Here is a 14,204-nt window from a genome sequence, read left to right as displayed (position 1 = left end):
TACTAGATATTGAAATTTATATAATTGACATTTTAATCAAATATGTTCACAACCCACTCCACCTATAAAAAGGAGAACCAGCCAAACAACAAACACCACCAACAAATAGTTTTTAACATAGACAGATAGTGTATACCACCAAACACATGGCCATGTCTTCTACCAACCTTGTCACTGTTCTTCTCCTCCTCATCTTCTCAGGTCTGTGTAATTTTGAAATTAAATTTTAGATTGATATATTAATTGTTTTTTTTTTATTTTCTAAAAATGGGTTTTTTTTGTTGTTGTTGTTGTTGTTGTGCTGTGCAGCTACATTGATGACAATGGTGCCTCAGTCAGATGCAAAAGAATGCATAGCAACAATCAATAATATGAAGAGCTGTGATGCTGAACTTTGCCATCAGAAGTGCCTGCAAGTTACCCATGGCGCTACCGATATCGAGTATCGGTGCGAGAAGACCTGGATTGATCATTACTGCTGGTGCCATTGGTTTGGATATTGTTCTTAATTACACCAACAACAACAGACCAAAACAAATTATCAATTTGTGAGACTTCATAATAATAATAATAATATTGTTTAGTGGATATTACTGTTTTACATATTATATTCCTGCTTATCCAAGTAAGACATATAATATATACCATATCGGTGAGACACAGATCTTCTGTCCAAATTGTATGTAATATATATGACACAAAACTCACCTTCAAACAATCAACCCGGTATTTTTCTAGGCTCAATGAGATGAGCTTAACTTAGTTGTTGGGCTTTAGAGAAATAAATCGTGAGAGTAATATGAAGAATTCACGGGAATCAGAATCAAAAAACGAACAATATGGTTGATTTTAGAGGGTGAAATTTTTAACATTATCAAAACAAAATATTATATTCCTAAAACACAACATACACCCAAATCGACCTATTTTGCATTTGAAACAAAGTGATTTGTAAGTTTGTGGAAACCAATTAGTGTTCTATATCCTTGTAAAGCTATTATGAAATTGAGTGTGGAAGTTTCACAATTTACAAAATGAAGTAATTTTTTTAAAAATACACTTGTCAAAGTTTAAAATTGACGTAATATAATGAGTATTTTTTTTTTATAGAAAAGAGGTCGTAGATTAGCTACATGACTCATTCAATATCATGTGATAAATAACTCCGCAACAATACATTTGTTACCACGCGCTGGGTTTTGACCCAATTTATCCAATCGTCATATGAACAATTTCCGTGTGTGTGGACATGTCAACCCGAGTTTAAACCTATATGGGATATTCAAAGATAAACTTGTATGGTATACTAAAAAAAAAACAAAAACTCCACAATCATCAAATGCAAGAGACCCAACAAAAGTACAGATGTGGGCTTCCTCATCATTTGGGCTTGTTTTGGAGATTTTGTAGCCCAAGAGAGTACTCATGGGCCAATCTATTGTGCGTGCGTAGAGGTAGAATGATTTGATTGGGCTTAATGACGGGTTCGGGTTCGGGTTTAGATCGACCACGCCTGCCTCTTACGTCCCCAGTCCTCGTTCTCTTCTTAAGTTTTTGTTCAACACTTCGACTTCCAAATTCTCAAAAACCACAGACGCGCTAATCATTCTCTCTCACGAATTCACGATGACTGACGAAGTATTGTAACTCTATTTCTCTTCACAGTCAGGTGCACCAGCCATTCTCTAATCCTCCTGTTTGTTTTCTTGGAAAAAAAGTTAGTTTTCCTGGCGAAGGGATAATGCTTAGTCCGCGGAGACCTAGGGTTTTAATCCGTCTCCGTTTCTACTGATTCGCGTGGACTCGTTATTTTGTTTGTTATTCATGTATACTCTGTTACGAATGCAATTATGTTTTTGTATTTTTCGTTTAAATTAGTAAGCAGTTGCCTAAAATTGAACTCTGTAGTTCTGGTTTGTTGGGCTGTAAAAGCGAAAAAAATTTCAATCTCGTGAAATTATTTCTTCGTATAGTGATATAAAACAACAATCAAAACCAACTAATGTAGGGTGTATACCTCTTTAAAAGGTTTGTCTTTTAAATCGCAGGCTTAGTTGTTGGCACGAGAGGATTTTTGGGGATGGGGACAAATTGTGGTGATGTGAGAGGGAGACTGGACTGATTTTGTAAGTGGGTTTTTGGTGTAATTGAATAATGTGGGCTAGGGGCTCTGTACAACTTGGATTGATGTTCAACTAGAAGTGGAGTGTGTGGACTTCATGGGACCAGCATGAAACCAGGACTCTATCAAATATTTTTGTTTTAATAGTTATTTTGTTAATTTTAAATATGAGGTTATTTGGATTTTGTCTTCTTTGAATATGTGTTACAGCTTTAACTTCTGATAACTAAATTTGATTCCCTGGCCTGGAGTTTGTTAGTATTCGCTTGGATTTTGGCTTGTCTTATAAAGATAGTGAATAGAACTAGGGATTAGGGAGCTATAAATTTATTTTCTTATACCAAGTCTATTCTTTCTAATTTGTGTAATTTAGATTCTTATATGAGTATATCCCACTATCACATGTAGATTGAATAGTGGCATCCCCTGCCTGGTTACCACAGAAATTGCAGTCTTCTTGAGTCTCCATGTCTGGTCCACCGCGAGGAGGACCCTCTAATGGTTCTTCAATGCCAACTGCTATTCCTAGTGGAAATGCACTCATATCGAATGGTTCAAGTGGTACCACTAATGATTCTATGCAAGAATCTGTGCAAGTGAAATTTCCTAATCCATCTGGTCATGTGGTTCCAGGACCTTCTTTCTCTTACAGCGTGACTCCAAGAGGCAACAGTGCCAGTGGAGGGTCTCAGCAGCCATCATCTTCTTCTGTCAGTACCGCTTTATATCGTTTATATTTTTAAATGTTGATACTTGATGGATCATGTGGTACTTATATCTAATCTTTGCTGGTATCTGTCTTCTTTAATATTGGTTGTTAACTCAAATCTGCAGGTGTCACCCATAATCATTTATCCTCAATCTTCTACCTCGACTTCTTCTACTGGGCCGTCTTTCTCATTCAATTTCCCACAAGCCAGTGTAGGTTTCACCAGTAACCCACAGTTCCAATCTATGATGGTAACGGTCAATTCTTGAGTGGGATTTATGTTTCATACTTTCATTTATTAAAGTTTTCTTCTTAAGAATTAGGAACATATGAAGGCATTGGACATCAAAAGATGCATCTTTTTTGTTAACTTATCTTTTGAATCTCTATGTTGATCACAGGATGCATCAACAGTTATTGCACATGCTAGCACTGTCTCATCAACATCAACCATCTTACCATTAACTGTTAATGCTTCTTCCAGCTCTACAGTGGCTGTATCGACGACTCCTAACTTGGGCTCTGCAACCTTATGGACACCAACTACCCTATCTTTTCCTGTTCCTCCTAGACCTTCTGGAACTCCTGGGATACTTGCCCCCGCTGGATTAGCCTTTTCTACAACAGTCACGGTTCCATCTGCAATTTCGGTTTCCTCCTCATCTGTCTTGAGGCCCAATATGCCAAATGTTCCTAACTCTTCTAATCCAGTTGTGCCGCAGCCTATATATCCTGCCTATCCATCTTTACCTGCTATGGGTGTTTCCCCTCAGGCACACTGGTCATATCCTCCTCAGATGGGTGGCGTTCCTAGGCCACCGTTTCTTTCGCATCCTGCTGTTTATCCTGGATCGTTCCCTTCACCGGTGCATGTCATACCTCTTCCTTGGGTTCCACCATCTGATTCTCAGCCGCCTGGTGTCACTTCTTTGGCGATTGCAGGTTCAACTACTGCTGCTGCTTCTGGAAATCAATTCGCAAGCCCATCAGGAATGCAGCTGCAGACAGAATTACCTCCAGGAATTGGTACGCTCAGGGTTTCATGCTAGATTACTGATCAACTAACAATGTAAGGGCTGCTTGTTCATCGCTAATATTTTGTGGATTTGATTTGTTCTTCACAAAATATTACTTTTTTGTCCCAGATAACAGGAAATTTGTCCATGATGCTGGCATTACGGACAGAGTTGTTGTAAATGAACAAGCAGAGGCCTGGACTGCCCACAAAGCTGACACTGGAGTTTTTTACTACTATAATGCTGTAACAGGACAATCAACTTATGAGAAGCCTCCTGGCTTTAAGGGGGAGGTATGCATTGTTAACATGTTATTCCGTTATGTTTTTTTTACTGTCAGATTGTGTTGCTTGTCATTGAGTTTGCAATTTCACTATAAGAGATTCCGTTACCTATGCTTGTATTCTTTCAGCCATATAGAGCCTTTTTGATGCAGACTCTATTGATGGTGCTTTTTTAATCATAATTAAACCTCAATTATTTTATATATTTTTTTTTTGGGATAACAGATGTTTTAGTTGTTTATAGCGTGAGAGAGGATTTGAACCTTCAACCTGTTTGCGAACCTAGGGAGTGGCTACCACTAGGCCAAGAGCTCATTGTTTTATTAGTTGATGTAACGATTTCTTTTCCCAAGTCAAATCACCATTTTGAAGATATCCAACAGATATGAAGATATGATTATTCATTTCGTGTACATGTAGGTCTCTTCGCCTCTTATAAATGGTGGGGAGAAAAAATTGTAGACTTTGTTCTATGTAGTGATGGTGTTGGCATGCAAATGGTGTCTGAGTTTATGTTATCCTTCTTTGGCGCCAACACTTGTGTTTAAAGCTTATGTTTTGCTTTTATTTCTTGTGCAGTCTGACAAGGTATCTGTGCAGCCAACTCCAGTTTCAATGTAAGTTTTTTGTTTTTTTTTTTTCCCCTTGTGTTATATATATGAGAATTCTCACATGCGCACCAACTTTACGCACTTGTTTTTCAATCATAGATGCGGCGGGTCCCACTGCAAATGTGTGGCCCCCACTTTTGTTGCGATTTATTACAGCCATTGGATTTCGAGTGCATAAAGTTGGTGTGCATGTGAGAATTCCTTTCTCTCTCTCTCTCTCTCTCTCTCTCTCTCTCTCTCTATATATATATATATATATATATATATATATATATAAAGCCCCTACCTTTTATCTGTTTGTTAGTCATGCAGTCAATTTGTTCTTCTTTGAGTTTATTTTCATATCTTCATGTGCTGTTGAAGGTTCTATATGCTTGTGTGTTTTTTTTTCCTCTTTTCGTTTTTTCCCAGGAAAATACCAAATTTACTATTTTTCTGGGAGCTGAAAGAGTTCTTAAGCCACAATTTCCTTTCATCTGTTGCTTGTGAAATACAGATGATCATGGGACTGATTAGACGCTGCTACCTATTGTACCTAAGGGAATTCCCTACCTTAAGAGGGGCCTAGCGAGAAGGCATGGAATCCAAGAGAATCACAACTAGACAAGAATCAGTCATGCAGTCAATTTGTTCTTTTTTTGAGTTTATTTACATATCTTCATGTGCTGTTGAAGGTTTTATTTTTGTGTGTGTTTGTTTGTTTTATTTTTTTGCTTTTTCCCCCCTTATTGGAATTTACTATTTTTCTGGGAGCCAAAAGAGTTCTTAAGCCAACTATCAAGGATGACTCTCACACTTGATTCTGGTTAAGGCTATCTTGTTTCTTTCTATCCAAACCCTCCAAGAAATGACTAAAGGAATAGTATTAAGCTTGTTTCTTTTCTTCCATGATTGAGGAAATGAAAACCAATCTCTGTGTTCCCTCTCTCTCTCTCTCTCTGTTATTATTGTTTTTGTTATTGTTGTTATCATCATTCCTGTTGTCGTCATAATATCCACCATTACTTGGCTGTTAAGACGTGATGCAGAAGTTCATTTCTATCTTGAAGTAATAAGTCCAATGTTTGCTTACTGAATTATGTCATGGGTTCTGATGTGCAGGGAGTACTTGGCTGGTACTGATTGGGCACTGGTTTCAACAAATGATGGAAAGAAATATTATTATAACAGCAAAACTAAGGTATTGTATTGAAAAACTTGAATTTGATCTGGTAGTCCATTCTATATAACTTGGCATGGAACTTCAAAAACTGTTTTTGTTGCAACTTGCAAAAGCCATCCCAATGTGTCGATACTATATAGGTTACATGGTTTATGCTGACTTGCTGTATATGCTTTTACTGTCTAGCATATATAAATGCATTATGAGTTTTTTTGTTGTTTTAAACTCAAAATCTTACTTCTTACATTTCCTAATCAGTGAGATTTTTTTTTTCCCAAAAGAAACAAAAAGAGTTCCAAGCCAGTGCAAAAGTAATTTAGTGCTTGAAAAATCTAAATGATCGAGAAAATCCTCCAAGTATACTAGTTGCGCCTAAGTAGAACCAAGGAAGCTATATCAGAAACTCCTTCCTGTCAAACAATCCCCCATTCTTTCCCCTCCACTCTGGCCAAAGAGCAGTGGAAGGGTATCTGTATATACCTTTCAAAGTCCACAATTCAACTTCAGTTGACCATTACTATAACACATGGAACTCCCATTATATTCACCCCATCTCCTGCAATCGTCTGATCCAACTACAATGCGGAAAAAAGATTCGCCTTCCAGCTCAAGCACTTGGGATAAATATTGTTTCAATTTGGCATTGCAGCCTTTGGCAAGTGCTAGTCCTTGGGTTTGAAACTCACCTCCCACCTAAAATATTAAATGAAATGTTGCACGTGTTAGGACTCGCAAGGTTAAGTCTTCCCCTCACACAGGAGGTGGCTTTTCAAAGTGATATGTATGTGTGTGTATGTGCATATGTGACTATATATATAAAGATAAAAATATAATCTGTTCGCTCAATTCTTTTTCCCTCTTTGAAGACTGTATATGTTGAAACTTTTCTACCATGTTTTTTTTCCATGGCAGAGTTCGACTTCAGTAGGGGTTAACACAAAAGGCACTTCTTGATCAACTTTGTCTACCTACTTTTGTCTTTCAATGATATTCTGTTGAAAATTTCTCCTGGTTTTGTAATCTTTTCAAGAATTATGGGGTATTATTGATCTAGCGTAAAAAGCCCTTTCTTTGGCATTGTTCGACATTTTCCTTTTTCTTTAAGCACATCCACGTCCATTATTATTCAAGTAAAAAAACTTGTGAATATCACCTGCTCCTCATCTTTAGAATTTCTCAGGCAATCTATATTCAACATCACACCTCTCATCTCTCATCGGGCACTTCTAAGCTTCCTCATGAAATCTACTTTTATGTAGATTGGAAAATGGTTATTGCTTTCATCCCTCATAATTTTTTGGTCTGCCATGGAGAAGGAAAGTAAGGAAATTTGAGTGGAAGAACTAGTTACCTATGTTGATTGCTAGAAAAAGTTGGCTTGATAATCTGTTTTTCTTGGTTTGATAATCACTTATTCGGAGATAAGCTAGAGATGTTATTGACTTAATAGACTTTTTGTCTGGAAAAGTGGTTTTTGTGCATGGGTTTGCAGCTGTGTTCCTGTTAGCATTTTATCAATAGAATAATCTTGTTTATTCACATGGTCATTACTTTTACTATTTTGACCTCTTGCATTTAAACAGATATGAGTACTAAAACTTAAATAAACTTCTGAAGTTACCACAACTATAACTATAAAGACGAATTGGATGTTTCTTGATTTTTTATTTTTTTTTTTGCTCTTGCTCAGTTAAGCAGCTGGCAGATTCCAGCTGAGGTGGCAGAATTGAGAAAGAAGCATGATGTTGAAGTATCTGGTGAGCATCCAGTGCCAGTGTCAAATACTAGTGAATCGACTGATAAGGTATCTGCTCCGCTCAGTTTGAGTGCTCCTGCTGTTAGCACTGGTGTTCGCGATCCCATAGCTCTCAGGAACCCAGGAGCACTGGGATCCTCCTCCGCACTGGACTTGGTAAAAAAGAAGTTGCAGGATTATGGAGCTCCTATTACTTCAGCTGCTCCATCTGTTCTAGCTCCAACTGCAGCATCAGAATTAAATGGCTCAAAGGGAGTTGAGGGTGCAGCTATGGGCTTGCAAAATGAGAATAGCAAAGATAAGCTCAAAGAAGCTAACGAGGATGGTAATTTGTCTAACTCCTCTTCAGAGTCAGAGGATACAGACAGTGGACCTACAAAGGAGGAGTGCATTATCCAATTCAAGGTATTTGTTTCTGTTGGCTCAATAGGAATTGATAAACTTGGATGTACTTGTTTGCTTTAGTCTCAGAAAAGATGAATCTATCCATTAAAAAAAGATGAATCTGAAATTCTTGTTATTCAAAATTTGGAAATTATTCAACATCGGTTGTTTGTCTCGTTTCTATCTAATTTTTTACTCCAAACTGCATGTTAAGAATGCATGGTCTATCCTTTTCATTAATTTATGAATACTGAGGGGCGTGATGATGCATGATCTATGTGTATAAAAAGGAAAAGAAGCAGAGGGAAAGGAAATTATCTTGGTATCTCCTCAAGTCTCAGGGACTTGAGATTTTTTTGTTTGAGTAGGAAAAAAAAGAGACTTGAATAATATTATAATGAGGCTTAGTATAAATTGTCTATTTGCATATATATGCAGTGCTTGTTTTTGAATGGTTCAGCTTGAACATTGAATTTTGCTGGCAATGTGCATCTTTAGGGGTGCTGGGTGAGGATACTAAGAGTGTGTTTGGTTAGACTTTTGAAAACAATTTTTAGTTTTTGAAAATTAAAGTGGATGTGAAAATTCATTTGGGTGTTGATTTTTAGAAATTGTTTTGTAAAATTGAAAACCAAAAGCCAAAAAACCAAAACTAGTATTTGATGTTTTCTAAAATTCTTCTCTCTTTCCTCTTTCCTCTCTCTCTGCAGAATCCTCTGCCAAATGAATTTTGTTTTCAGTTTTATTTCTTAAATTTGTTTTCAAAATCTAAACTTAAAATCAGTCTTTGGAAACATAAAAGCAAAAGCATTTCCAAACACAGCATAATGCTCTGGATTTTGTTTTTTGTTTTCATGCTAATGTAATGTATACAGGAGATGCTAAAAGAACGAGGAGTAGCACCATTCTCAAAATGGGAGAAGGAACTGCCAAAGATTGTCTTTGATCAACGTTTTAAGGTTTGTCAAAGTCTAAAAGGTTCTGGATTTTTGTATGAAATTATGGGGCCTGAATTTGTGGGTTCCCCCTTTTTTGTTTTGCATTCTAGTTTTCTTGTATTAAGGAGAACTATTTTTCACTCAATTCCTAGGCTGGTATTTGTCATGTGTCAGGCTATTCCAAGTCAAGCTGCTAGGAGGTCTATATTTGAGCACTATGTGAAGACACGTGCAGAAGAGGAAAGAAAGGAGAAGCGAGCTGCTCAGAAGGCTGTAATTGAAGGTTTCAAGCAGTTATTGGAAGAAGCATCAGAGGTCTTAGATTGTCTCAATATGGAGTGCCATTTATGTCATTCTTTTAGCTTTGAAACCATGTGGTCTTCGGATTGTCTTCTGATCAGACTTTTATTTCCAGGAGATTGATCAGAACACGGATTATCAAACATTCAGAAGGAAATGGGGAAGTGATCGACGGTTTGAAGCCCTGGACCGCAAAGATCGAGAGCATCTGTTGAATGAAAGGTATGCCTACAAGAGGGGAATATAGCTTGAGAATATAATCAGCATGCACATGTGATCTTTTTGCGGTAAGTCAGCCTTCACATAATGCATTTTGACCCATAATCACTGTAGGTGGTGATTAGTTCAGTCAGCTCATTGAATTCTCTGGTTAGACCATGGGCACTTGGTTCACAAACCTAGCAGGTGGTGTGGCTGCTAGGGCTTTTGTGAAGAGCACGTAGACATATGACTTCTACTAACTTATCAGTTCTTTTTCCATTTAGCTGTTAACATTCTCCACTGCTTCTTTACTTGGAGAACATCTGTTTAATAGGTTCCTTCCTCTTCCTCCTCCCATCCCTTGTGATTTCCTACCATAAAAACCTTTTGTTTTCTTATCCTTAATTTTTATAATAGATCATTGAGAAAGTTTTGCTACATGATCGCAGTTGATTTTTATCAGCTCATATTGTTTCTCTGAAGAGATGGGAGTTGATGCGTTTGTAAAACCTGAGTCGAGTTGTAATCATATCCATGCATGAGAATCCATTTTATATTGAATCCACTGGCTGCTATCTTGTCTGTACACTGTTGTAGATTTTGCACTCCCAGGTCAGTTGTCCCCTTTACCTTCCACATAAATATTCTTCCATTCCTCAAGGCATTTTCCCCATAATATTATAGCTCTATAATAAAGATTGTTCATCCTATATTTTCTTTGGGACAAGATGAAATTAATCATGCCTTGGGTATGAAAACTTTTTCAATCAGCTCATCAGTGCAGCATGGCAGAGAACTAGTGGAAAGATCTTTGTTCGCATTTATATGTACTGTTTGATGGACAAGAACTGATTGTACTTGGTCTTGGCTGCTTCCATTGTAGAGTCCTTCCATTGAAGAGGGCTGCTGAAGAAAAGGCTAAATCAATTCGTGCAGCTGCTGCCTCGGGCTTCATGTTAATGCTTCGTGAGAAAGGAGATATAACTGTTCATTCTCGATGGTCCAGGGTAAGTGCTATTAGACAAATCACTGTAAAGGAGATATAACTGTGATTCCCTTCTAGCACTCCTATTCAATAACGCCCAAGGCTCTCATCCATGGCATGGGTTTTAGTCGCTAAGACCGCAGTGTGGTTACAGATAGCTGGTTTAGAATAGTAGGGCTTAGAGAAGGTCGCCCCTTACTCCATTCCTTAATCAGGAATAGCGAATAGCCATCACTGAAAGGAGTAATTTAAGAGTTGAACCAGTGACTAACAGGGAAGACCTCATGTCGTATATCAAAAAGAAATGAATCAAGAAAGTCATCGCTTTTGCCCGCATTCAGTCTTAGTGGCGGTGCCCGCGCCATTTCCTATTGCTTGCTCCATTATTCCCTCACTGGCACATGCTCCTGCATTGCCTCTCACCCATCAACAAATGAATGTGTTGCGACTTACTTAATGAACGAATCTTTTCGATCGAAGCAGGAGCATCTTCTATGTTAGTGAACCTCCGAAATATCGTAAGTGCAATTCTGTGGGCAAAAAAAAAAAAAAAACAGGAATTACTGGTGGGGTGTCTTACGAAAAATGAAGAAAAGGGAATAAAGATAGAAGTGTTTATTAGCCATTTTAAGTTGCACAGGAGCTCTTTGGTGAGAGAATGTGTCAACATGAGAACTTTAGCTGACTTGTTATACTGCTATAGGCAAAGTTTTCCATTTCTTTTTGGTAGTACAATGCTGCTGAAGATTGTGATGATATCTTAGAAGTACTTGGTAATGTGATAATGAGGTGTCACTTTTTACTGCAGCTAGATGCACTGTGTGGTTAAAAGTTTATATTTGAAGGTTATGCACCAGAAGTTTGTGATGCTTTCATTTTTTTTTGACCTTTCTTACATACGATTATGTATTAGATCACCCATGGGGGTTCATGGTTTGTGCATTTGTAGGTGAAAGATGGCCTGAGGAATGATCCAAGATACAAATCTGTTAAACATGAGGATAGGGAGGTTTTATTTAACGAGTATATTTCCGAACTGAAAGCAGTGGAAGAGGAAGCAGAACGGAAGGCAAAAGTGAAAAGGGAGGAACAGGTAAATTTTTAATAATTAATCATGTCATTATCATGGCTCTTGCTGCTTTCTTTTGCTTGGGCAGTGGTTACAGTTGTTGTCACGACGTGTAACCACTGTAAATGTGGTGGATTATGTGACTAGAAAAATATCTATATAAATTATGAAGTCTTATGGTACTGATTATTTGCTTGTGTCTTGACTGATTTCTAGGAGAAACTGAAAGAAAGGGAGCGTGAGTTGCGGAAGCGGAAAGAAAGAGAAGAACAAGAAATGGAAAGGGTGCGACTGAAAGTCCGTAGGAAAGAGGCAGTTTCGACTTTTCAAGCTTTGCTCGTGGAAACAATTAAAGACCCTCAGGTACTATTTTGATTGCTAGCAATACCATTATGGGTATTATTAGACTGGGAGAAGTGTCATTTTTCCCTATGTGTTAATTCACATGAATTAGTTTCATCTGGAAGTTGATATTCATATGTGTGACGTAATTTGCTTGGCCAAAAAAGAATGTGGGACCAAAGTTTGTGTGGTTTGAGATGGCACAAATACTTGTTTATCTGGTGGTTCTGGCTAAATATTAAGATCATTAAACGCCTGCTACGGAGACAAGAAAGATATGGAAAGTTATTTTTTATTATCATGGGAGAAGCTTTTCTCTCCTCAGGAGCAGATCCTTAAATTTAACCTCACTGTGGCACAATTCAGAAATACTAAACTTAGAAAATTTCGGCACTGTGTATCCCCTGCCTTCTATATCCTAATTGCTAAACGATGGTACGTTTACAGATGTAGCAACACAGTTACCATTCTTACGCTTACTCTAATATCATAGTAAATAATATGCACAGTGTGCTCTCGTGCTTGGAAACATGTTATAAGCATCGTGGCCTTATTGGAAGTTAGTTCAGTTTATGTCTGTGGCCTTAATTTTTTTTTTGTTTCACACTCTTTTAATGGGAATTCAGCTTTGGTTCTACATAAAGCAACTGATGTGTTTGTTCACTAAATTAATATATGTATACATTTTGATATTTGGTAGGCCTCTTGGACCGAATCAAAGCCTAAACTTGAGAAGGATCCTCAAGGACGTGCAACCAACCCTGAATTAGATCCATCTGATATGGAGAAGATTTTCAGGGAACATGTAAAGATACTGCTTGAGGTAACTCTGACTTTCTCATGTTGTATGCCACTCAGCTACTGATTATGTAGCTTATGCTGCTTGTACACTGCAAATGTGGTTGGATATCATGCTCAAATCTTGTTGGGGAAGTACATCTTTAGTTTCTTATTGTGTTCGGCGCAGGAATTAGAAGCTTAGGATGCTAACCTATATGCTCTAGAAACAATTTATAGGCATAAAATGGACGTCTTATCACCTTCATGGATACTAGTCATACTACTCACAAGGGTAACGGATGAATTTTTCGGATTTGTTGGTTAAATTCATTTAAATAGTTAAATTTTCTGGGTACTTAATTTTTGGACTAGAATTTTACATATTTCATTAGTGAGTTTGGGATACTAGCAGATTTAGATTTAACTTTATGCTGCAGTTTTTTTTAAAAAAAAATTATTTTTGTGTATGCAGACAATTTCATTATACCGTATCAGTATAACGGGAGTCAAAACAAATAGAGCAGGGTATGGAGTTAAAGATTTGTGACCCAATTATTATCGAGGGTAAACAACAGAATTATGGCCAGTAATCTCTAAGATCACACACTGCACAATCAGTTGAAGGTCACTTGTGCTGCTGTCTGTAACTTCTGAACTCTTTTTTTTTGTTTGTTATGAGTATGAACTATGTTAATCGGTTCATATTTATCTTAAAGAGAGTTTATGTAATTATTAAAGGCAATGCCCAAAAGTTAAAGATCTATGACTCTAATTCTGAAAAATGTCCTGTTGACAGAAGGAATTTGCTCTGTGCTAAACCCATTTGAATATAACAATGTCTTGGTGGAATCAATTCTCTCCACTTGAAGCAATTTACATATTATAATACCATAATACTGCAAATGGATGTGTCACTTTTTGACTTGAATCTTCTCTTGGCATTTTTCCAGCGATGTGTACACGAGTTCAGAGCTCTACTAGCCGAAGTCATTTCAGAAGCAGCTGCCCAGGAGACTGGAGATGGAAAAACGGTTCTTAATTCATGGTCGACTGCTAAACGCCTCCTTAAACCTGATCCCAGGTATACCAAGATGCCAAGGAAAGAGCGGGAAGCTTTGTGGCGTCGGCACTCTGAGGTGCTGTTGCGTAAGCAAGAGTCAGCGGTTGATCAAAAAGAAGAGAAGCATTCAAATGCGAAAGTGAGAAGTTCTGTCGACTCTGGGAGGTTCCCCTCAGGGTCGAGGAGAACGAATCAGCGAAGATAGCTCGATTGCCCCAGAGATTTTGTTCTAGGTTCGTGTAGCATTTACAGAATTTTGCTTGTCATTGCTTTTTAATATCAAGTAGCTTGGCGCTGATTTACATATTTCTGAATGTTGTATTTTATCATGCATCATCAGATGCCACCATTGGCATTGTCATCTTTTAGAGCAAATCAATGGTTTCCATCGATCATTACATTTTCAGTAAAAATTCTCGCTGGACTTCTTGATCATGTATCAGCGATCTAGAACTGATGCATGGCTAGATTTTATCTAACTGATC

At 37.6% G+C, this 14,204-nt stretch overlaps 1 protein-coding gene across 5 annotated transcripts; it reads left to right on the top strand.

Annotated features, from left to right (window-relative positions):
• Positions 1-1,549: 1,549 nt before the first annotated feature.
• On the top strand, positions 1,550-14,114 carry LOC119995495 (pre-mRNA-processing protein 40C-like). 5 transcript variants are annotated; one of them, XM_038842014.1, is made up of 16 exons: positions 1,550-1,669; positions 2,531-2,832; positions 2,957-3,082; positions 3,233-3,857; positions 3,977-4,140; positions 4,711-4,748; positions 5,844-5,922; positions 7,595-8,065; positions 8,920-9,003; positions 9,157-9,297; positions 9,398-9,504; positions 10,367-10,490; positions 11,418-11,561; positions 11,754-11,900; positions 12,580-12,702; positions 13,132-13,508. In XM_038842014.1, exons 2-16 carry the CDS (start codon positions 2,590-2,592, stop codon positions 13,204-13,206), a joined length of 2,691 nt encoding a protein of 896 aa, XP_038697942.1. In that variant the 5' UTR covers positions 1,550-1,669; positions 2,531-2,589; the 3' UTR covers positions 13,207-13,508. The 5 variants fall into 5 exon arrangements, with proteins under 5 accessions (XP_038697942.1, XP_038697940.1, XP_038697944.1 ...); XM_038842012.1 differs by lacking the exon at positions 13,132-13,508 and adding an exon at positions 13,610-14,114 and having other exon boundaries at positions 1,551-1,669; XM_038842016.1 differs by lacking the exon at positions 13,132-13,508 and adding an exon at positions 13,610-14,114 and having other exon boundaries at positions 1,555-1,669; positions 2,756-2,832; positions 3,316-3,857.
• Positions 14,115-14,204: the final 90 nt, after the last annotated feature.

Source organism: Tripterygium wilfordii, chromosome 3 (assembly GCF_013401445.1).
Source record: "Tripterygium wilfordii isolate XIE 37 chromosome 3, ASM1340144v1, whole genome shotgun sequence".
NCBI lineage: Eukaryota > Viridiplantae > Streptophyta > Magnoliopsida > Celastrales > Celastraceae > Tripterygium > Tripterygium wilfordii.
This window is presented reverse-complemented; position numbering and strand designations above follow the sequence as displayed.

Coding starts and splice junctions, on each gene's coding strand:
- LOC119995495 (XM_038842012.1), top strand. CDS start 2,590: ATGTCTGGTCCACCGCGAGGAGGACCCTCTAATGGTTCTTCAATGCCA. Junction 9,298..9,397: donor TATTGGAAGAAGCATCAGAG/GTCTTAGATTGT, acceptor TTTTATTTCCAG/GAGATTGATCAGAACACGGA. Junction 10,491..11,417: donor TTCATTCTCGATGGTCCAGG/GTAAGTGCTATT, acceptor GTGCATTTGTAG/GTGAAAGATGGCCTGAGGAA.